Below are 23,827 nucleotides of genomic sequence, written 5' to 3'. Positions count from 1 at the left end.
TTTAACTTTAGGTAGGTTAACCATTTGGACTTTGTACAAACTTAGTTACGATGATATAATGGAACTACACATGTTTTATGTTACATTTATTTTATCTGTTATAATTACATTATTAATTTTAAAACATTACTTGATTTTAAACTTAATTATAAATTACATGTGTTCATGTTGTTTTTGTTAATAATATTATGGTATTTTGTATGAAATATTAGGTCAATAAGGGATATTTGAGACATTTTCACTACTTATGGTAGTGCATCAGGCTAACTCGATAGCCCTCTTAAATGTAAGATTTATTCATGATCCATTCCTTTACTTAGGTTATCTACCATTATTAATAATTTTGTTTTCACTCCTAGTACTCTTTGTAAGTAAAATTGGCTTGATTCCTTTTGCTTTGATATTTCTTATTATAAAGTATAATTACAACATTTACATCTCATAATTATAAATTAAGGGGAACAAATCAAGAACTGATACTTCTAGCAATTTCCCTTTCAATATAACCCTCATGCTATATGCCAAAAAGTCAGCTTCCATCTTGTTTCTTAATTATAAATTACATGTGTTCATGTTGTTTTTCTTAATAATATTATGGTATTTTGTATGAAATATTAGGTCAATAAGGGATATTTGAGACATTTTCACTACTTATGGTAGTGCATCAAGCTAACTCGATAGCCCTCTTAAATGTAAGATTTATTCATGATCCATTCCTTTACTTAGGTTATCTACCATTATTAATAAGAAATATCAAATAATTTAACTATATGATTTAAGAATAATTTAAAGTAATGCTCTACGCTCTTTAATTAACTTGAAATCATCAATAATAGACTCAGAACTGATACTTGCAGCAATTTCTCTTTCAATATAAACTGCAATGCTATCTACCAAAAAGTCAACTTTCATCTTCTTTCTTAACCTAGACTTAATAATTTTCATTGCTGAAAAAGACCTTTCAGTTGTGACAGTAGAAACTAGAAGAGTCACAATAAGACATAGTAGTCTATCAATCAAGTAGAAATTTTGCGCCTTTTCAGTTGCAACCAAACATGAGCACAATTCTTGGGTAGTTGATAAATTCTTCAAATTTAAATATTGCAAGTATCAACCAAGAAATGTTGGAGTTGAAATTTCAAATTAATATTCTCTTGCATATTGAAATTCACAGGGTAATATTTTTCAACTAGAGTGCAAATTTTTTCAATGTTAAAAGCTTTATAATTATCCTTAGGAGTCAAAGCACAACTTAGAGTTAACAAATCCATTGCTTGCTCACTAAATCTGCTATTCAACTCTTGTAATTGTTGATCAATGGCAGTAAAAAGTATTTCAACTCTAAAATAATGCTCTATTGTAACCTGGCGTTGTTGAAGACGAAAGCGTCCAAATCTTGTTGTTGAAGGAACATCGTTGAGATCTGGAATCTTAATGTCATGTTTTTCACAAAAAGTATTTACTTCAGTAAATAATGCATTCCAACCATTTTCTCTCAATGCTTGAATAAGAGACTTTGTTGTTTCAACCAAACACATGACATTAACTATATCCTGAGATTGTTGTTGTAAGGCTTGACAAAGTATATAAATTATTCCCATAATTTCTTTCATCAAATGCAAGATAAATATAAAATCAAACGCCTTCAAATAGGCACTATCAGCATCCCCACATGTAGAATAACTTGTTCTTTTATTTGTAATTCTTTTTAAAACATTACAAGTTGCCTCATACATATTTATCAAGCTACAAATAGAAGAGAAATGTGATCCCAATGAGTATCCCTAACTCGTTTCAAAGTATCAATTTGATTTATACCTTTACTAGTTACAATCTCATCCATTTCTAGTAAATGTGAAATTTCCTCTAATTAAACAACTTGCAACTCATCATGACGCTTAGTAGAAGAACAAACAGCGTTAACAACAAAAGTTAGCTTCTCAAAAAATTTATGAATTGGAACAACTTCTCTTGATGCAGTAACCAAAGCAAGTTGCAATTGATGAGCAAAAAGATAAACATAGTATGCATAAGGACAATCTTTCATAAATAATGCTTGTAAGTTGTTCCATTCTCCTCTCATATTACTAGCACCATCATACCCTTGACCACGCATTTTAGAAATATCAAGATTATGTCGAAAAAGTATATCACATACTTCTTCTTTCAGCGTTAAAGCTGTAGTGTCTTTCAAATGTGGCACACAAAAAATCGCTCTTGTATTAAACCAACTTTGTCAACAAATCTTAACATAAGAGACATTGTTTCCTTTTTGATTCATCACGAGCTTCATCTACAACGATGCAAAATTTGAAATCACCAATTTCTTCACATATATATTTTCTCACTATACTAGAAAGAATATGCAATAGCTCTTTTTGAATTTGATGTGAAGTATACTTGGAATTATATGGACCATTTTCCAACAACTTTTGCAACTTCATCATTGTAAGTTGCCAAGAGTTTTATCAATTGAAGAAAATTGCCTTGATTTCTTGACCCGCTAGTTTCATCATGTCCCCTAAAAGTACAAGCTTGAAGTGTTAACCAACGAACATTGTCAATTGATGTCTTGAGACATATTCAATTCTTCAAAATTTGCTTCAAGCTTTGCACTTGAAAAGTATTCCTAATATGTCCATCTTGATTCAACAAGTCAATACAAGCTTTCATTGCATTGTTGTATGGTGAGCAAAGATCCAACCCTATGTGTTTGAGAAAGACGCAAAATTTTCCATTTTTAATTTTCTTCCAATTTCTAAAACCCGTACCAATGAAGACACCTGATCTGGGACGTTTACTTGGTCTTTTGCTAAATAGATAGCATGGTAAATAATATGCAGCATCTTTAGAAGGTGAATATTCTAACCATGAAGAAAATATGTTAAACCAAACATATTGAAACCGTCTTGGATGAGCCTCGTTGCCATAAAGGATATTCTTCTAAATTTATTTGACGAGGACCAAATTTTAGATAAGCTCTTCGTATTGCATCCAATTTATTTGGTGGATATTGTCAAATTTGAGGGTACTTTCCGGGGTCACGTTAATATTTCTCAAAGTCATCTTTGAAAACTCTAGGAACCTTGGAAAGATGATTATTATTTTCTTCAATTCTTGGATTCTCAGAGATAGTTTTAGATGTAGAAATTATAATTTCTTCATCTCTTCACTCTCATAAAGTTTTCACTTGAAAAAAGAATCAATTCTTTTAATCTTCTTCATTCTCACAAACTTCTCTAAATCAACCAATTTAGGAAACATAAAATATATTTTTAGTGAAAATTAAATGGAAACAAAAATCAAACACCTTATATGCAACAAAAAACTCAAACACCTTATATGCAACAAAATAACTCCAAACAAAAATCAACACTAACATCTAATTTGAAACAAACAAAAACTCCAAACAAACAAAACTCCAAAAATCAATTATGATGATAAACGAAAATACGAAATTAAAATCCGAACCTTTTGAGTTTTGACGAACGGTCAAGGCAGAGGCGAGTAGAAGCGAGGCGGGAGCAGAGGCAATGAGGCAGAGGCGAGCAGAGGCACAGAGATATTGAGCGAGGCAAGGCGGGTCGCAGGTTTGTGAATCGTGCAATCGTTCGTGTTTCTGAAGATTGGAAACAAGAGGGAGACATAGAGGAAGGCTGAAAGAGAGAGGAATAGTGAGAATGTTGATTTAGGTTTAATGTATTATTGTAATTTCTTAATTTTAATAAGGACATTATGGTCATTTTACCTATAAAATATATTTTTTTGTTGGTGGTCGCGCCCCTTGTCCCTACCAAGATCCGCCCCTAACGACCTTTCCCTCTATTCTGGGCCACATAAGCAATCATCACAAGTTTAGAAAAGGTAACATCATTATACATAGTTCCTTGTGTAAGTAGACGATGCTCCTCCATAAGATGTTTGCCAACACATGTATACAAAGAAGGAACAAAGTTCCTATTCACCATAACACCTTGAACAAACTCAAATTTCAGGAGAAGCTTTATGAGAAATTGATCCCGCTTACTAGTGTCATAAACTTCTTGTACAACCAAAGGTGAAGTTTTGGGAATATCGACATATAAAATGGCAGAATGTTCGGTCTACAAATTAAAAAAGCTAGAATAATACTCTGGAATAGGAAAATTACCTTATTTGTAATTCAGTATCTCTAAATCCAATTGAGAACACTTAGCTGTATTATCTTGGTTATAAATGCACTCCAAATAATTCCATATTTCTTGAGCAATTGTAAAAAAAGTGCAAACTATTGATCTATAGAGGATCACGAGAACTGAGAACTCAAGAAATAATTTGAGCATCTTTCACTTCCCCAAGCATTCAAGGAAGACTTTTCTTTTGGCATCTTAGAAGTCCCATCCATGTGACCCAAACCTTTCCCTTTAACAAGCAACTATCAAACAAAATATAAGGGCATAGAAACACCAACTCACAAGAAAATGAGTAACGAGAAATAACATAAGAAGTTTATGCAATTCTCCAGTAGTAAGAATGAGATACGAGCCACACCAAGGCACAAAAGAAAGGACAAACCCAAATCACGAGCAACACCAAAAATAGTCACGACATACCAAAACGTGTGACGACCAAATACTCACCCTAGAGCTGCGGCGCACAACCAGAAGAACTCGACCGATCACGATTGATTAGAATCTGTAGTTCACAATCAGAACCGTGAATTCACAAAATAGAAACACGGAATCGAAACTAGAATCACGACAAGCAACAATGAGGACAATTGAACCAATTTGAACCAAGAAATCATAAATTTAATCGCAAACCTACTGATACCATTATATTATTTCCTGATTCACATTCTTAACCTTTTACTTATTTGGGGTTCCTATATTTAAAGGCAATCCTAAGTTGATCTACTTGTAGTCTATTGTTGACAAAATTTATATCCAGCCTAAGAAACTTTTGATATAAATTGATCAATGTCTTAAGAGTCTTATTTGGACAGATAGGATTGAAAGTAAAAAAATTAGTGAATCTTTTTTAAAACAAGGTTTGCACTCCTTTGCATGTAGGATGTTTTGGTTTGAGTATAACAAAGATGAATGAGGATTGTCTAAAACTTGGTTGGAATATGCTTCAATCAAACCACTTTAAAAATCAAGACTTTTTTAAAACAAAAAACATGTGGCTTATTATATTTGTTCCTCAATTTCGCCAAATATGGAAAAGATACTTGATTTCATATTCAACAGCACCACTTGGAAAATTAAGGATGGAGAATGACATCTCTTTTTGGAATGATAAATAAAAAACTTCCATTCTTGTTGATGATATTATTAATTTGCGTCATCATCTCAAGCCTTTGGTCTCCTATGATTCTTTCTCAAGACATTAATCATGTAGAGGTTGATCAACAATGTCCTGCCAATCTATGACAGCATTAAAGTTTGATATAAAAATAAGTAAAATTTAATCAATGATTATTGCACTTTTATATCAATAGTGTTTATGATAGAAGAACTTTATTTTGCAAGCTGGATCTATGAATTTAGTTAATGAATTAAGAAGATCATAGACATGTTAAAACATAAACAAACAAAAACTCTATCAAAGAGTAAACAATGTACTTTCAAATTTGACAAGTTCAATCACACTTATTGTTTTTGACAAATTCAATCACACTTATTGAAAAGAAGAAAAGGAGGAGAGTGATGAGAAATGTGAACATTGGCCACAAATAAAGACAATATAATATGCTCATGTCAGTCGTGTTTAACGGTGGTTGAACTAATGATAATTCAAAAAAAAAAAAAAACCTTAAATGAGAGTAAATAGATATTAAAATCATAAATATATCAATTTAGTATCTCAAATTTATAAAATAGAAACTTCATTCTTTAAATTAAATAATAGTATCAAACAATTTATTTCTTATATCAAAATATTTTTTTAGTAAATAATCAATAAAAGATATATATATTGACTTCAATAGTTTTTTGTTATCAAAATAAACCTAAAACCTTTATATTTCTAGTGAAAATTTTGAAAAAAAATGACTAATTTGATTGATATTTTTAATTGGATTAAATAAGTTTTTTTTTGTTATTATAGAATTTTAAAATTTTTTTAGTCTCAATAAAAAACTTATTTACTTTTTAATTCCTAAATATTTTGTGTTTTTATTTTTGGTCTCTGCTTTTATGTGAACTTATGTATACTTCAAATTTTTGAATTATTTTTCGTAGATATATTTAGAACATTATAAAAATTTCTTCTATAAAAATTTCTTTTATAAAAATTTAAAATTATTTAACAAAATATAAATTAAATATGAATTTTTAAGTGATAAAAGTTTATATTTAATTTATCATTTGTTAAAATATTCTAAATTTGGTAAGAGAGATGTTATACATGATTGCAAAATATTATTATAAAATTTGAATGATACACGTAAATTAAATTAAAATTAGGAACAAAAAATAAAATTGAAAATCTTTTAGAAATTAAAAAGTCAAGAAATATTTTATAAAAATTAAAATTAATATATTAAAACTGTATAGAAACTATTCTTTTTATCAATTTAAAAAATTAAATTGTTGTTTACAATTTTAAAGAGTTTATAATTTCAATAATGATAATATATACTTATTTGTTCCTCAAATGGGATTGGAGTTAAGCAATCATTAATTTGGATCTCCTCCTTATTTGAAAAATCCAAAGAATATATTTCTTTTAGGGAAAAAAAACAAAAACAAAAGAATATATTAAAACTTGGATCTCCTAGTTGACGGGATGGGATGATTTTTCTTTAAAACTTGGTAATCTCAATATCTTTCTTGCTAACCATTTGCACCAATAGAATTTGGATAAATGCCACCCCTAGTGAACCGTGATCACCAACACATTTTTCACTTTATTAATGGGCAATCATTTGGTTGAATGCAACTACTTAATTCAATATTATATTTCTAGTGTCTTTTCATAAGAAAAATAAATCATAGTTGTACACTATAATTATGGGACGTTGAAAATTTAAAAATGATTTCTCTACTTTTTATTAATTTTTTTCCATCTTGTGACTAATTTTTTTCTATATGTTATTTTGATGATTTTAGTGTATTTAAGAGACATATTGATGATTAAAATAAAATTATTTAAAAGAGAAGAATAATTGATTAAAGAGATAAAAAAAATTTATTAAAGATAGATGATTGAAAGATAGAAAATAGTTGTATGTGAAATTTATTTAAATAAAAAAGAATAATTGTATAAGAATTTTTGTATAAAACAAAATTGATATATTTAATTCATAATTTAAATTAAATATATCAATTTTTATTAATTTAAAATTATTTACACTTAAGGTATTATGAAGTATATATAAGGGTAACTACAACCATGGGAAATCTTCTAAGAGAAGAATTATGAAGTCTCAAACTAATGCAAGTGTGTGACTCATGAACTCCATGGTAATAATTAGCTAGCAAATTAAGTTGGTAGCTACTTTTCTCAGCTGCCCATGTTTTCAAATCCTTCAAAATATACATTTGGATTCTCCAATTCAAATGTACTTTTTTAAGTAAAAATACACATTGACCAATTCAAACAATATTGGGGGTAATAAAAGAAACTCTCAATTCAACCTTCTCTTCTTACTATTTGGACACGTACTTTTGGACTCATTGGGCTTCTCAGGCCCACCCTTGTGGTATGTTTGAGTTAAACTGTTTTGCAAGATAAAAAAATAGTGTAATTGTTTTGTTAGAAACACACTTGATCTTTAAATCATATATGAAAAACCAAATTTAATGCGCTTTGCATAATCAATGAGAGAACGCAAGACATTTTAAATTCCTTTAAATAATTTGATTAGCATTGTTTGCATCATTACACGAAACAAAATTATTCTTCTAGAAGGAGAAATAAGAGAGATGTACAAACAATACAACAACAAAAAATTGAAAAAATTAAAGGAAAAAAAAACAAAGAAAATGAGGACATGTTAATTGGTCTTATTCTCCAAGAAAATATTGTTATTTAGCTTTGATAGTTTACTCCCTTTGGAATGTATAGAGTTTTTCTTGTATGTTTCCTCTCTTCCTCCTTAAGCAATTATTCTAAATTGGTATTAATTAATCTTCTCAACACTTGGGAAGGTCACTAGGAGGTGGTAATAAAGATTCATTTGGTCCTTTACCATTGTCCACAACAAATGCCATTTTCAATCCCCATGTTGTATGAACTTCCAAATGGCAATGCATAAACCACACCCCTAACAAAATAAACACCACATATCAATTTATCATACAAGAAAAAGAATGTGACATTGAAATACTTCAATTCGTTTATTAATTTTGTAACTTTAAAATTTCAAACACAATTAAGACTTAGTTTAGATAAACAATTTAATTAAATTCTAAACGTTTATGGTCTAAGTATTTATGTATAAGTTGTTACTATAACAAGAGATAAAATAAAGTTAAACAGATTATTATAAGCTATAACATATTATCATAAACTATCTTGGAGATCTTATGTAAATAAGTTGAAACCGACTTATAAACATGCCTCAAATTATTTCCTTAAACCCTCTCAAAGACTCTTATTAAGTCGTTGTATTAGTAAATAAGCTGAAATAAGTAAATCCAAATAGACTTTAAATTGAAAACTTTACCTGGATTATCAGCTCTGAATCTGATAGCAGTCCATCCACCAGATGGGACGCCAACTGTATTTCTCTCCACAGGATCAACAAGATTAAACTTTTTAGGATCCTTTTTAGAGTTAAAATTCCCTTTTCCCTTACCAACAACAAAGAAATTGAATCCATGTAGATGAATAGGATGATTTTCAGGTGCAATCATTCCAGTATCTTGCAACACTAATTGAACTGTAGAATTGTAAGCAAGTCTATAAACCCTAGTTCCCTTATTAGTCCTTAAATTTGAAGGTTGTTTCCCAGTGAAATCATACACTCTTGGAGGTTTCTCAGGAAAATCATCTGTGAAAACTCCACTTATGTTAAAAAAATGTGCTTGAAGAAGAGAAATCTTAGGCATCACAAAGGTAACATTGTTAATAGCTGCAACAACTCTACCACCATTCACACAAGTAGCACAAGGGTTAACACCAAGACTAATAGTGAAAAGCAATGAATGGTCAACTTTTTTGGGAACTCTAGCAGGGTATTTTGGGGAATTTAGACTTTTTAGTGAGTTAGTGAAATTGTTAGCAAGAAATGTAGCATTTCTTGGAGGCAATGAAGTGAGAGTGGTGATTGTGGAACCAAGTGAACCTGTGTAGTGTAATGTGGCAGTGGCAGTAACATTGTCTATTGCAATTGGTGCATCCATAAATGTTGAGGCTGCTACCATGTATTTGCCAGCTAAATGGTTGGCTTTTACAAGTACATTTGTTGTTTGTCCTGGTGCTATAAGGATTGTGTCTGTTTTGAAAGGTTTTGTGTAGGAAGCATCCACTTCAACAACTATTAATTTGTGGCCAGCTATTTTGAAGAATAGGTCTTCATTTAGTGCAGCATTGATTATTCTTAGCAAGTAGGTTTTTCCAGCTTCAACTTGGAGTTTGAATCCCTCTGCATAGTTCAAAATTTTGTTTAGCCTCAATTATGTTACTTCTGAGGAATTAATAACTACTTTTCTAGAAAAAAAAATGTTGTTTTTGTTTTAATTATAGATATATTATCATCTTTTTTTTCCCCTTCATTTTCTAAATACTTATAAAGACAACAATATAAAAGAATTTAAAATATAGACATTGACGGTACTTATCTTAAAAAAAAACATATTTCGTTGCAATATCATATTATAATATTATTTTCTAGAATATCTACATAAATATTTTTATGATGAAATGTAAATAGACACTTGTGTACTTTTATAAAAAGTGTCATAGTATAGTAAGTAATAAGTAAAATAAAAACAATAAATAAATTATACTAGAATTTGTTTATTCCAAAATGGGTCACAATGCCTAAATAAGAGTAACATGTTATTTTTGGATTCTCATATTGGGCTTTGACAAATTCATAGGTTTCAATAAAAAAAAAAGTTTATATAGGTTTCACCTTGTGAAGCACAATGTTGAGTAGGCCCTGGATGACCATTAATTGTGTGGGCATCAGAGACATTTGGAGCTAACCCAGATTTCAAAGCTTCATTTATTACAACTTCAGTATCTGATTTCCACCATTCACCTAAACCAATTTGAAAATTTTACATAATAAGGTTTATGTAGTGTGATCCTTATACTATGTCAAAAAAGAAAAAAAAACTAAGACTAAATATGTATAAAGTGAAATATTTAGTGACAAAAAAAATGTAGAAGAACTTACTCAATATGACAACTTGTTCCATGTGGGGTCTAGGAAAAGGATAAGGAACTCCAAGCTTAGGCAAAATGACAATAGCACCATGGACAGTGGCTCTAAGCCATAGTATATGTGCATGCCACCATAGTGTTCCTCTTTGTCCTGTGAGGGTAAAATTGTACACATATACTTGCCCCGGTTGAATCGGGCACTGTGTTATGTACGCCGGCCCATCGGCCCAACCCGATCGCAATTGTTTTATTCCATGCCTATTCAAACACATGTTATATAGTATCATATGTTTTTTCATGAATACATCACGAAGGTTAAAATTTTAAGTAAGAAAAATTAATTTAAAATAGTCAAATTAAAAAATAATACACAACTTTTTATCTTTTGTTACTGTTTTACATCGAAGCAATAAACATATTCCATTCAAAAAATATTTATTTATTTAACCGTTCTATCGTATCATAGTACTGATTTCTCAAATATTTATATACATTTTGAATAAAGGATAAATGTTTTAAGTAAAAAAATAACATTATAAGTGCATGTATAACAATTAAATTAAGTAAGAAAAAATAAACAAATTAATATTTAAAAACAATTAAATTAATTATAAATAAGTTAGAAAAGAAAAAGATTATTGAATGTTAGGTAAGATTAGTAAAAGATTTAGATAATTTTATAAGTAATATTCACGAATTGTAGCACACTCACCAATGGATGCTAACATTGTATTTAACATGGTTAACAACTTTAACAAGAATAGTATCATCTTCCCTAGCATAGATGGTGGGGCCAGGGAAATTCCCATTTATGGTTACAATGGGCTTAGTTGAACACAATCTTGTTGCATTCTTCATCACAACCTGTATATAACAGTATCCAATTTAATGGCCATGACAACATGTATTCTTGACCAACAAGAATAATAATAATAATGAATAAAGTGTAACTACATTTTTGTGACATATACCCAACTTGAGTTTTTTTGAATGAGTACCTTGTATTGCTAAAGGTATTCGCCTATTGTTATTTTAATTTTTTTATTATTTTAACTAATGTTTTAAATATTGAGTCAAATATTGACGTGATGAGATTTCAGAATCATAGTTCAATTATTTTAAATTGGTCGAATTACTTGAATAACCAAACCGTAGACAATACCAATATAAAATTTTAAATAAGGAACATTGAATAGCTAAAATTAAAATAATTTATGAGCTTAGCAAATTACAATCTTCACCGAGTGGATCTGTCAATTCAATTAAATGCATCCTAGGCAATTAAGAGAGAAGTAAAAAAGTTTACTTTCCATATAACAAGGTAGAGTGTGGTAGACAAACTAAACAGAACATAAAATGTTTGGTATGTATTAAAAAATGTAAAACAGAATAGTAAATATAAAAAGTAAAAAAGATATTAAAACTAAAGAATAGATCTAATTTGTTATTTCCTGCATGTCAAACTCTATTTAAATATTTCAACATGGAAATTCATAAAAGATCAACATATGCCTACCTAGTTATTGTTTGCATGTAATGTAGTCGAATTATATTTATAATAATTATAAACGACATGTTATAACAGAGAAAAAAATTACATATGGGGCCTTTTCAAATAAGGCTTGTTTCTAAACTGTGTTATTTGTTACGAATGCTCTAGCTATATATATACTACATCCAGACCCAAATAAGCAAAAAATGATAGTTTGAAATCTAAAATATTTTGTTATCAAATTAAAGTTTAAATAAATTTAATTACCATTTATAACTAGCAGTGTATATATATATATATATACATATACATTCCTTCTTATATTTGACTTTAGATAAAATACCAAACTGGAGGCTAGATAGTCTGCTCTTGATCAAACTGACACCTAAGTGTGACAGCAATAAATTGTGACTCATATAGAATTACAAAACACAATTCAGGCTTTTTGTTTTGTCATAGATGAGATGAAATGGTAAGTAAATTTTCACAGTAAAATTTTGTATTTAAACTTAAAATATGATATTCAATTTAATAATATCGACATTTAATAATTAAATTAAGAGATTAAGCAACACTGAAACTATAAAATGTAAATATAAGCTATGACATGATGTTTATAAGCTATAACACTAGAAATTTACGTAATTAATGCACCTACGTTGAACTTGTAGTGGCGAACGATGGCTTCGACTGACAAAGGAAGCAAGCAATAAGCAGCTAATAGCAATATGATTCTAATCCACATCATTCCCATGATCACCTCTTTCAATTCTCTCTGCCTCCAAACAAACATGCACAGAAAGCTACCTAGCTTTTCCTTTTCTTGCTAGCTATGTACTTTGTGGAACTAATATTGCACATTATGCAAATTGAGTATGATGGAACAACCTTATATAGTATGCTACTTTGTTGTCAGGTCCTTTTAATTAGTTGGTTGAAAAAATAAACATAATATAAACATGGTTTTAAACCGGGGTAATGGTTGAGGTCGAGTTTTGATACTTAAATTTTAGTCACAAACATTTATTTAAAACCTTCCTAAGTATGAATAAAAAATATTTAAGAGCATTTAAATGAGATATTTTTTATTTTCTTTGAGTTTAATTAAATTAAAGGTCTAAGTTCAAATACTACTCTTGAAAATATTTCTTCGCATTTAAATAGAAAAATATTAAATTTGAATTCAGTTATATAAATACAAAATGATTAAAATTTAAAACTCTTAACGGAGAGTTTTGTTGTCTATTAGGATTTTATTTTATTTGAGGGATAGTCTTTGCAGTTTATGCTTACAGTTGTACGTAAATAATATCTAATTTAAAAAAATTAATCAAAAGTAAAATAAATATTACAGGAAAAAACAAACAAGAAGCTGGCCAGAAAGTTGTATAATATTTTTCTTGTGGGTCACATAAAGTAGTTATCCATCAACCAATATACTTTTTGAAGCTAAGATAGTTGAATATTTTTGGAATGTCGCAATTTTATTTTCTTTTTCTTTCTGTTGGACTTGGTGACCACTATTGGGTTTGGTCTAACTATTTTGTGTAAAGTACAACGATTCTCATCTAACATATATACCAATTAATCAATGGATTGGATGCACAGTAATCTACTTGTTCAAAGTCAAAGAGATGACATATACACCACAACAAATTAAGAAGAAATTGTAAGTAAGATATAATATAAAAAAATGTGTAAACTTAAAGTTATCATTGGAATTTTGGTAATTGGTCATTTGATTGGTTCTTAGCAAACTTCTTGATCACAAAGTTGTTTAATTTAGAAATGAATGGTATGTTGGTATAAGTTTTAATTTGCTTGTCTTCCAAGTGGGTAGTTAAATACAGTTTATTTTATTAAGAAATAATCAAAATAGTAATATAAGATTAGGAAAAACAGAGGTTTCTAATAGTATCCAAAATAATATTTATATATGAGTGTTTAAACGAGTTTTGCATATACAAATCACTTATATTATAATTTTTTAATGATGATTCTTAATAAATATTCAATTTCTCTTATCCAATACTTAAAAAAAAAAATTAATGATTTTCAATAATAACTTTATATCACTATATTTCTTCAACACAATTATCTTTATTGTATAGGATTCACAAAATGTAAAAAGAGAGAGGATGCTTGCATAGCCACCCTTCTCCATAGACACTCCAAAAAATTTCTCTACAATGAAAATGTCTATTTAACTTGATGTTAAATAGATAATATGAAATAAAATAATACTAAATAGATAAAACATCCACCGTTATAAAAGATATTGAAGAGTCTAGGTCGCATAATTTAATAATATAAATATTGTTATACAAAATAATGTATAAACAATTTTTTTTCTAAATTCAAATTATTAGACACACTTTCCAAACCACTCTTTGTAAGTACTCCTCCACTCCTATGCTATTAGTTGCAAAAATAATTAAATATACACCTCATTCTGTTAGTATATTATTAAAGTATTATTAATTTTTCTCATTATACCCTTAATTATTATTTTTGACAAAAATCCTTAATAGTTATTAATATCTCATTTTTATTCTTGTGATTAATATGAGAGAGTAAATGGTAGTTTAGTAATAAAGTATACAATATTTTTTGCAAAACCTATTATATGAGATAGATGAATAAGAAATTAGAGAGAAGAACTTTGGGTCACACCGTTTGACGATTTGGAGAGAGAAGTGGATGATTTTAGGGAAGAGAATAGAGAGATATCTTCCATATTATTTGACGTTTGACATAGAGAAATTAGTGACGTTTGACATAGAGAAATTTATTATAAAAATCAATTTTGCCTTATGAAAAATACAAATCAAAGATGTGTTGATACAATAAAATTACATAAAACATTGAAAGAAAACATTTTCAAGATGGACACAGACAAATTGGAAAAATTAGATTTGAGGGCTGCAAGTGCAATTCGTTTGTCTTTGACTAAGAATATTCTTGCACATGAGCTAGACAAGTCGATAGCCAAAAAGTCTTGAAAGAAACTTGAAGGGCTATATCAAGCAAAATGCATGTCAAATCAGTTATTGTTAAAGGAGCAGTTTCATAACTTATGTTGGATGAAATTATGAAAGTACTTGACCATCAAAGTGATCTCAACTCAATTGAATGAAGATTGAAGATGAAGAGAAAGCGTTAAGACTCGTATGTATGGTCCCTTCCATCTTCTTATTGGCATATTAAACTTGTTTTGATAGATATGAAGGTAAATTTGAGTTTTGAAGAAAGAAAATTGAAAAGTGAGGACAAGTTGGTTGATAGTGTAGACCTTAAGTTTTCGGATGAAGATGTGGTGTCAAAATCTCTTGTGGTCATAGAGCAATTGATATATTATTGCTCCAGCACCTGGAGCTTCCCAACAAGTAGTACGTACCCTGGTTCAGTTTGGTGGGAGAGCAATAATGGATTCTAGTGTATTGGTCCTTGTATTGAAAGTTTTCATGGTGGTATAGTCCGGAGGTGTATTTCGTTTATAATGGCGGTGCAATTATAGCTAGGATGTGAGAAATCAACACTTGATGGAGAGAATTTTGAGTTCAAGTGTGAATATTTAAATCTCACATCCATTGACGGAGTTTGTACAGACATAGGGTGGTCACGGTCACCCCAATGTCTCTACCAATTTTATTTTTTTACTAAAAATAACTTCTAAAATAATTATAAAAAAAAAAAATACACTACATTTTTTAGTTTAACTTTTAATTTAAGTGTTTTGAGTTTCTTATAGAGATATAAAAATCAAACCAATGATTTGATAAACTCAAAAAAAAAAATCGAAACCAATTAAATTGATTTTAATTTGTTTTCTATGTTCGAGTTCAATCTGAATCGAACCAAATGAATTAAATCTCTATTGATTTGAGTATGGTTTCATTTCATTTAAAATTTACCATCAATATATGAATAAAATCATTAGACTATATCAGTAGTGTTATCTTAAATATGTGTTGTATTTAAGGAATTTTTAATCATTTAAATATTATTTTTCTCATTGTAGTATTAAAAATAGTGTTTGAAAAAATAATTTTATATTTTTAAAATAAGTATCTTAACTTTTATTAATATTAACTTGATTGAATTTAACCAAATCAACATACTATTCCTCAAATTGGATTTAATTTAGTGAGAAAAATTGTTAAAATTCAATCAAACTAACTATCTTTTTGGTTTATATTTTTTTCTCTCTGAAGATACGAATCAAATCTATACGTTATACCCGTAACTCTGTCTCTCCTACATATGCAACTTTTCATTCTAATTCGTCATCATTTTGCAGTTGTGTTTGCAAAAAAAAATTGTGTGTTTACCTCATAAATTTACAACTTAAAATTCTAATATACGAACAAATACTATATTTAATTTATCAATAAATATTTTAAAAATTCAGCACATTCAAAGTATATATTTAAGTTCCGCCACTGCTCACATCGACTCTAAATGAGCTAAATGTTGAATATATAAGAGGAAATATCCCTATATCCCTATATCTGTTGTCTTAAGATTTTAAGTTGTGATGTGATATCAAAGTATCTTGTAGTATAGAACATTTAACTTGTTATTGCTCTAGCATCCCCGAACTCCCTAAACCCCAAACTCCCCTACAAGTGGGGGGTGGTGCCTAAATCTTTGAGTTCATTGATCATTTACTTAGACCAAGCCATTTGAGTTAAATTGATAATATATTCTACTTATGGATTCAACATCCTAAAATAAAGGGTGCTTGCATGGTTTGAAAATCAACAAAGATTTCTTCTATGGCTTTTAATTAAGGGAAATAGTGGAGATGGTGGGTAACATGTAAGTTATTGGGATGTTATGTTACCCAACAAAAATTTATTGGTGAAGAACGGTTTTCAGCAATTGCTGGCTACGAGAGATTAAAAGAAGTTTCTTCTTAAAACCCAAATTAAGATTTGAGGAGTTGGTATATAGCAGCAGTTCACTTCATTAAACTATGTTTGTTAATTAAAATTAGCGCACCTTTTTAATTTTTCTTTCTGCCGGCATTTTTTATTGCAACATATTCTCTTTTTTTCCTAATCCCCTAAGGAGTTTTATTTTATTCAAAAAACATCCCCTAAATTTATTATAATATTATAATATGAATATATTTTATTTATCGAAATTGCAAGATTAGATTTTCACATATGGTACAACAAATAATTTGAAAAGAAATTCATTCAATACTAAAAAAAATGTTTTGAATTTGATCTGGACTATCCAAATTCGATTCCTACATTTCAGCTTAGTGTACAAAATATTCTAGAAACTCACTTAAGTTGCATATTCTTAAAAAGACAATGGTTCGCACATAACAAGTTTATGTATGTTAGAGAAAAAATTGAATTCTTCGATGTAAATTATTTTGTTTGAATTATAAAATTTGAACATAAATAAAAATGAATTGATTTTATGAGACATTTTACTAGTTAAATTTATAGAATGTGGATTTCAAATTCATCTATATAATTGTTTCAAATTTAGCACATTGATCCTAATTAGTTTTAAAAAATTCACATTAGTTAGTTCATTTGCACATTACTCCCTATTTATTTTTGCAATTTTGAAAATTGGTCCTTGTACATTATTAAGTTATGTAGATTGGTTCATATATATTTTTCAAATTTCGTAAATTAGTCCTTAACTTTTCTACTATTTCAAATTTGGCCCAAATTTTTTAAATGTTCATTTTGACCCACTTTTCTTTATAAATTTTAAACTTTTTAAATTTTTTTTGTTATATGTTATTTATAAGTAATCTATCCAAACAAAAAAAATACAATTGAAGGAAATTTAATAGAAGCTTTTGAATCACACGTAATTTTAATTTTTTTTTAAATATTTAATTACTTCATCCAAACACACTAAATACGCAAAACAAAATGAGATTCTAACTTTAAAGAATGAGAAAAAAAAAATGCATAACATTATCTATACTACAACTGGTGCATAAGATTGATCTAAACAAATTTATTCCCTTTAGTCTAGTTTTATATATAAGAAAAAAATTACGACTTTCAATGTGTATTTATTATTTAAATTATTTTATATTCTTATTTAACAGAAAGTTAAAATAATTAATAAGCACTTTTGATGTTTTTTGGTGTTGTTTTCTCATGTGACTAGCTCATTTGGTTGTATCTACAAAGGTTTGATAGCTTATCTGGCTATGAGAAAATTAATAAGGTGTAGTAAAAATGAAGGAGACCCTATCTATGCATGTGGTAGTGCACAAATTGGTGCTTTTCTTCGAATTTTGGGATTTACATTTGCACATTTAGCAGTTACTTCAGATCCATTAAAACTTAGATTTATGTCACTGAGTACCACAGCTTCACATGGCACACCACGGCTACAAATGAGAGAAACCCCTTCTTGAGTTGCAGATGTTCCTCTAATATTTTTGAAGATAACTTTTCTTATCTTTATTTTTGATGGACTCTATAACAATTGAAGAAAAAAATATCATTAAAAACTATTTATCAACATTTCTTACAGTTTATCAAAACTGTCATTTTGGTTTCAATAATTAAAATTAATATAATAACTATTCAAAGTCTATTGCAAGATATAATTTATGTGAAGTTAATTTGATCATATATAAATTAAGGTCCATCATTTATTTAGTGAATCAAACTTAAGAGAAAATTTTAGTATGAACAAAGTATATGTTAATTTATTTATATTCACAATGTATGTCAATTAAATTAATTTCAAATATATTTTCTATAGAAAAATACATCAAAAGTACTCTATTGCATTCTTTCAATTGAAAATATATTGCATGCATTATGACATATGGAATTGAAAAGTAAAGTGGTTTTTAGTTGAATAAATACCTGTTTGGAGCACTGATTCCATGGACAATATTGTTGGTCAATAATAATAGGGTTGCTAACATTAACCATTACAATATCTTCAAAATGCAAATGAGATGCAATAGAAATCACTGAGGTACCAGGCCATGTTTTAATCCTCACACCGTTATCTGTATTGTTCAATGTACAATTTTTTACTATAAGATCCACAACAGGGTCTTCATTAGGATATTTTCCTAAGCTTCCAACACTAATACCATGTCCTGGTCCACATGTCACATTTTGAATTGTGATTTGTGTACTACCATCACCTAGAGAGATGCAATCATCACCACTGCCAATTTTGGAATTGCTAATTTTCACTCTACTTGATTTTCCAATGTGAATTCCATCTGTGTTTGGGCTACTTTCGGGTGCATTTATGTTGAAGTTTGTAAATGTCACATTGTTGCAACCGAAAACATTGGCATGAAAATATTTGCTATCTTTTGAGTTTATGTCCTTGATAACTGAATTGTTGAGGAAAGCAAAACCGAAATTCTAAGGGAAATTTCGACATAATCACAATTTGTTAGGTTGATTGATCAAATGCACAATTAATTTTATACTTGCTATATGAATTAAGAAAATAATGATCATAAATATTCTCTTAATTGCATCAAACTTTCATATGATTTCATAAAAATAAAATATGTGAATTTATCTTTTGTTTTTGTTACAATTGTGCCATTTTGATCATTTACTTTTCAATAAAAGTGATTTTGAAAAGTGAATAACCAAAATTTCACATTCAAAATGAGAAGTTAAAAAAGTTAAAGGTTTTACAAAGCGCAAAATTGTATTTTCACTGAGAGGGTGACAAGTTTAGATGTGGGGTGCAAGATAGAATCCTCGTATAAATGGGAGAAATTGGGGGATCTATTAAGATACATAGGAAAAAATTGAAGACCAAAGTTCCAATGCTAAAGAAATGAGATACTCCAATCGCACATTTATAATTTTTGAAGGAGTAAATGTAAAATTAAATCATTATAAATATTATTACAATAAATATTAAAAAAATTAATTAGTCTCACATTTTGATTAAATATATAGAAATATTAATTAACACAATAAAATTATGTATGATAAATAAAATAAATTTTTGTTTGTTTGTTTGTAGATGAAATGGTGAAAAAACTCACACACAATTATGATATTAAACTTAATGATATCAGTATTGGTCAATTAAACTAGGTCTTTAAAATAAATAAAATAAATTTTAACATGAGATATTGTTATTTATTATTATTTTGGAAATGAGTACTTTTCTTACCATGGCAAGCCTTTTGCAATTGGTATTTCTCCCACAATCATTTTGCTTCCAAGCCATTTCACCTTGACCATCAAAAGTTCCCTTACCGGATAAGGTAAAGAAATTAATATATTGAAATCTAATCCATTGATCTTGTCCATTAAGGTGGAAAGGGTTTTTTGGTGCTTGAATTATCCCATTCACCTTAACCTCAATAGGAGCCTTGCATGGTCCTTCAAGATCTATTTGTTGCAACTTGTATCTACCACTAGGAACCACAACTTTGCTTCTACTTCTTGATTCACATGCTTCTTTCCAAGCATTTTTCAAAGCCTTAACAACAAAAATTACAAATCAAAAAGTTTGAATGTCCTCGAAGATACTTTTAAATTATAATTACTATGCCTTTAATTAATGATAATTTCTCTTGTTTCTTAAATAAAAAAATTATAAATATTTTTTATGACAATTTTTATAATAAAAAGTAATCAACCATGTTAATTTTTAGCTGTTAGAATATGATCTTACATTGGTTATATCTCCATTAGGTGCACCATATTTTCTTATATTGAAAACGCCAGGTTGAGCTGTGACATTGGAAGCTAATAACAATAGCAACAAAGCTAATGTGGTAATACTCAATTTAATATTCATTTGATAATTGTTTTAATTCCCTTGTTTTCTAAGCCTTCTACGAATATGATTTGAAGAATGTGATAGAATCCAATTTTGTAAATATATATAATATATAAAATAGTTTGTATCGTAATGGCAAAATGTTTAAGGCCACTAATAGAGCAAACAAACATTAATCTAATTAATTATAAATTTTGTTGTGACATGTAGTATATATTAGTTAAGACGTTTTTTGCGTCATAAAATATATGAAATATATAAGCCGGAAAAACTGAAAGATACGGTTTGGATGAGCTTCTATACTATTATTAGGTTTGCTTGTATTTTTCTTTACTAAAATTGTCATGGGAATTAGATAATAAGATAAAATGAAATTTTTATGTTGTTGGTGGTTTTATATATCCAGTAAGATAATGAAATTGTCCTGGAAGTGTTCTGCTGTTTGTTATTTCAATGATATATTTGACAGAGGTAAATGGTTAATTTGAATTTCTAAAGTTTATATATGGTCTATCATGGATCATTGTTTAAAACTTATCTGAAATTTTAATGATAGTCGACGACACTCTTCATAAGTATAAGTTAACGACTCTTTTAACTTTTTTGTTTGAGATAGTGATCTAATTGATGTTGATTAAACAAATTGAATTTTTAAAGACATATTCATTTTTCATATTCGTTTTTCATCTTTTTATCGAATTGATATCGATCGAATCATTGTCTCAACTATAAAAACTATGAAGAACATTAACTTACTTTTTCAAAAAGTATGGTATTAGAGTTTCATATAAATAGTGGTCCACAACTTATTTTTTTTATATTTTATTTAAGAATTAATAATTTATCATTGCACTCTATACTAAATATGACAATTTGACTCAGACCCTATAAATCATAATAAGTAGGATAAAAATTTGAATTATGAATATATAAACTCGAAAAATTACCTGTAAAATTGAGGGGACATATGTGCTCATATAGACACATTAGTATCACCAGGCCCCATATATAATTATTTATATCTTTATTACATATATCTTTATTTACATTCTATATTTATTACAAGACTGTTCATTTAAAATTGTTCTTGGCGTTGTTATTGTTTTGCAAAGAGTTTAATTTTGTTCTGAAACTTTGGTTAATTATATAAATATGATAAGCAGTGGCAAAATCCTTGAACACAACGTCATCCTTGTCTCACACCAATACACAATTATTTTTTCTAAAATTTTAGCCAAACATTATAACATGCATGATTTGAAGTTAGAATCTAAGACCTGCTCTGCTTTTGGGTGACACCTCCAGGCTTCAACCTCATCCATCTCAAAGTGATCTGTAATTTAACAAAAAATTCAGTCTTGCAATTCAATCTGAATTTTAATTTAATTAATAATTCTAATTTTCTGTAATAGAAATTTTGAGGTCCTATATAATTGACCTTGATTACTTGCTTAGTTGCATGCATTAGTCAAAACAGTGACCAAATTTAATTTCATTAATTTCTTAGCTTCCTTTGTTGCAATGGCTGAGGATGATGTTTGCACAAAAGATGGAACAGTAGATTACCTTGGTAATCCAGCTAACAAAAGGAAAACTGGAACATGGAGAGCATGCCCCTTTATTTTAGGTAACTATTGTATCATTATTCTTCACATAATTTTAAATTGCAATCCGTAACCACAATTGTGGATGCAATAAAACGGTTTCAGTGGCATGTACAACCTCCATAGAACCGACACCTCTGATCAAAGACATGTCCCTGTGTCTGATACGTGTCTATGTCCAGCATCGACATCATAATTACATTCAATTAATTTATGTTCTCAAATTATTATCAGTATCATGTCTGGTGTTCATATCAGTATTTGTATTTCATAGTGTGCAACGACATCACAATTGCAATGCGGCTATATTGATTGCATTTACGTGTATTTTATAGCAATAATATAGTTCGCATTTCGACTTCGTAGCATAACCGTAATTGTGATTGCAATTGTAATTTAAAACTATGATACTTCAACTCTATGTTTTATGTACTAAGGTATTATTAATTAGTAAATACTTATTGAATTCACAGGAAATGAATGTTGTGAGAGATTGGCTTTCTATGGAATGAGCACAAATCTAGTGCGGTACTTTAAGTATCAACTGCATCAACACAGTGCTACAGCTTCCAAGAATGCTGCTGATTGGGGTGGAACATGCTACATCACTCCATTGATAGGAGCTTTTGTGGCCGATGCCTATCTTGGAAGATTTTGGACCATTTTTTGCTTTTCAATAGTTTATGTTATTGTGAGTATTGTTCTTTTAATCTTTACTTTATTTAGAAAAATTTGAAGCTTCAATAGTAGGGGTGGCCTAATGCACAAGGCTTCTTCCATCAGGTAGAGTTTGGGGAGAGTAGATGTACGCAGTCTTACTCCAAGAGACTATTTTTAGGATTTGAACCCATGACTTCCAGGTCACAATGTAGCAACCTTATCGTGTGCCAATTAGGCTCGCTTGGAAGAAAGAAAAATATTGTTTCGTTGATTAGACAATCAACAATCATTTCTACAAACTAATTTTGCATCTCTTTAGATAAACAACTTAATCAATCTCTAAGAGGAGAAGCGCTTATCATGTAAGTGTTTATATATAAACTATATCTATAGACAAAAAGAAAACATCGTTCGTACAAACTATAAGCTGTTTTTATAAGTTATCTTAGAAAGTTTAATGCAATTAGATAAAATAGTTTATGAATATCAAAAACTATTTTCATAAGCTCTGCCAAACATCCTGCAAAGTACTTATGTTAGTAGATAAGTTCAGATAAGCAGTTTATAAGTCAATCGAAACTCAGCACTTTAATCAAGTTTTATCTTCCTGATTCATAATATCTGAAAAAACTTTTCACTTCCTTAATAGGGAATGACACTCTTGACATTATCTGCATCAGTTTCTGGCCTAAAACCAACCTGCTATGCAAAAGATGATTGCCATGCTACTCATGAACAAAGTGCAGTGTGTTTTGTAGCTCTTTACCTTATAGCTCTTGGCACTGGTGGAATCAAGCCATGTGTCTCATCATTTGGAGCTGATCAATTTGATGATGCTGATGAAGTTGAGAAGGAACACAAGAGCTCTTTCTTCAATTGGTTTTACTTTTCAATCAATATTGGTGCTCTTATTGCTGCTTCTTTATTGGTATGGATACAAGACAATGTGAGTTGGGGATTGGGATTTGGGATTCCTGCT

General features: G+C 28.9%; 3 protein-coding genes and 1 pseudogene across 3 annotated transcripts in view; 1 reads left to right on the top strand and 3 right to left on the bottom strand.

Moving 5' to 3' along the window:
• Positions 1-786: 786 nt before the first annotated feature.
• LOC101489694 (uncharacterized) lies at positions 787-7,526 on the bottom strand (annotated as a pseudogene).
• Positions 7,527-7,806: 280 nt separating this feature from the next.
• On the bottom strand, positions 7,807-12,684 carry LOC101494017 (laccase-4-like). The gene is made up of 6 exons (XM_004490517.3): positions 12,471-12,684; positions 11,033-11,184; positions 10,334-10,578; positions 10,067-10,195; positions 8,654-9,574; positions 7,807-8,251 (listed from the first exon to the last, which is right to left on the bottom strand). Exons 1-6 carry the CDS (start codon positions 12,603-12,605, stop codon positions 8,121-8,123), a joined length of 1,713 nt encoding a protein of 570 aa, XP_004490574.1. The 5' UTR covers positions 12,606-12,684; the 3' UTR covers positions 7,807-8,120.
• A 5,365-nt stretch (positions 12,685-18,049) lies between these two features.
• Positions 18,050-20,602, bottom strand: LOC101489368 (polygalacturonase-like). Its single transcript, XM_004490586.3, has 4 exons — positions 20,477-20,602; positions 19,970-20,281; positions 18,676-19,194; positions 18,050-18,277 (listed from the first exon to the last, which is right to left on the bottom strand). Exons 1-4 carry the CDS (start codon positions 20,600-20,602, stop codon positions 18,050-18,052), a joined length of 1,185 nt encoding a protein of 394 aa, XP_004490643.1.
• A 1,116-nt stretch (positions 20,603-21,718) lies between these two features.
• Positions 21,719-23,827, top strand: part of LOC101489039 (protein NRT1/ PTR FAMILY 8.1-like) — a 4,606-nt gene continuing 2,497 nt past the window's right edge. The window contains exons 1-4 of the mRNA XM_073365556.1: positions 21,719-21,919; positions 22,092-22,211; positions 22,662-22,879; positions 23,498-23,826. Coding sequence (XP_073221657.1) covers positions 22,106-22,211; positions 22,662-22,879; positions 23,498-23,826 — 653 coding nt within the window. The 5' untranslated portion in view covers positions 21,719-21,919; positions 22,092-22,105. The remainder of the gene's footprint in view (positions 21,920-22,091; positions 22,212-22,661; positions 22,880-23,497; position 23,827) is intronic.

The sequence above is a fragment of the Cicer arietinum genome, chromosome 2, assembly GCF_000331145.2.
Source record: "Cicer arietinum cultivar CDC Frontier isolate Library 1 chromosome 2, Cicar.CDCFrontier_v2.0, whole genome shotgun sequence".
In the NCBI taxonomy this organism is placed as follows: Eukaryota; Viridiplantae; Streptophyta; class Magnoliopsida; order Fabales; family Fabaceae; genus Cicer; species Cicer arietinum.
This window is presented reverse-complemented; position numbering and strand designations above follow the sequence as displayed.

What these genes read in the sequence shown, in the direction of transcription:
- LOC101494017 (XM_004490517.3), bottom strand. Translation starts at nt 12,605, where the DNA reads ATGTTTGTTTGGAGGCAGAGAGAATTGAAAGAGGTGATCATGGGAATG. An exon ending in TTCGCCACTACAAGTTCAAC is followed by an intron (nt 11,185 to 12,470) that starts GTAGGTGCATTA and finishes TGTTATATACAG; the next exon opens with GTTGTGATGAAGAATGCAAC. An exon ending in TCAACATTGTGCTTCACAAG is followed by an intron (nt 9,575 to 10,066) that starts GTGAAACCTATA and finishes TGAACTATGCAG; the next exon opens with AGGGATTCAAACTCCAAGTT.
- LOC101489368 (XM_004490586.3), bottom strand. Translation starts at nt 20,602, where the DNA reads ATGAATATTAAATTGAGTATTACCACATTAGCTTTGTTGCTATTGTTA. An exon ending in CTAATGGAGATATAACCAAT is followed by an intron (nt 20,282 to 20,476) that starts GTAAGATCATAT and finishes TTTGTTGTTAAG; the next exon opens with GCTTTGAAAAATGCTTGGAA. An exon ending in GGAATCAGTGCTCCAAACAG is followed by an intron (nt 18,278 to 18,675) that starts GTATTTATTCAA and finishes CAATTGTTATAG; the next exon opens with AGTCCATCAAAAATAAAGAT.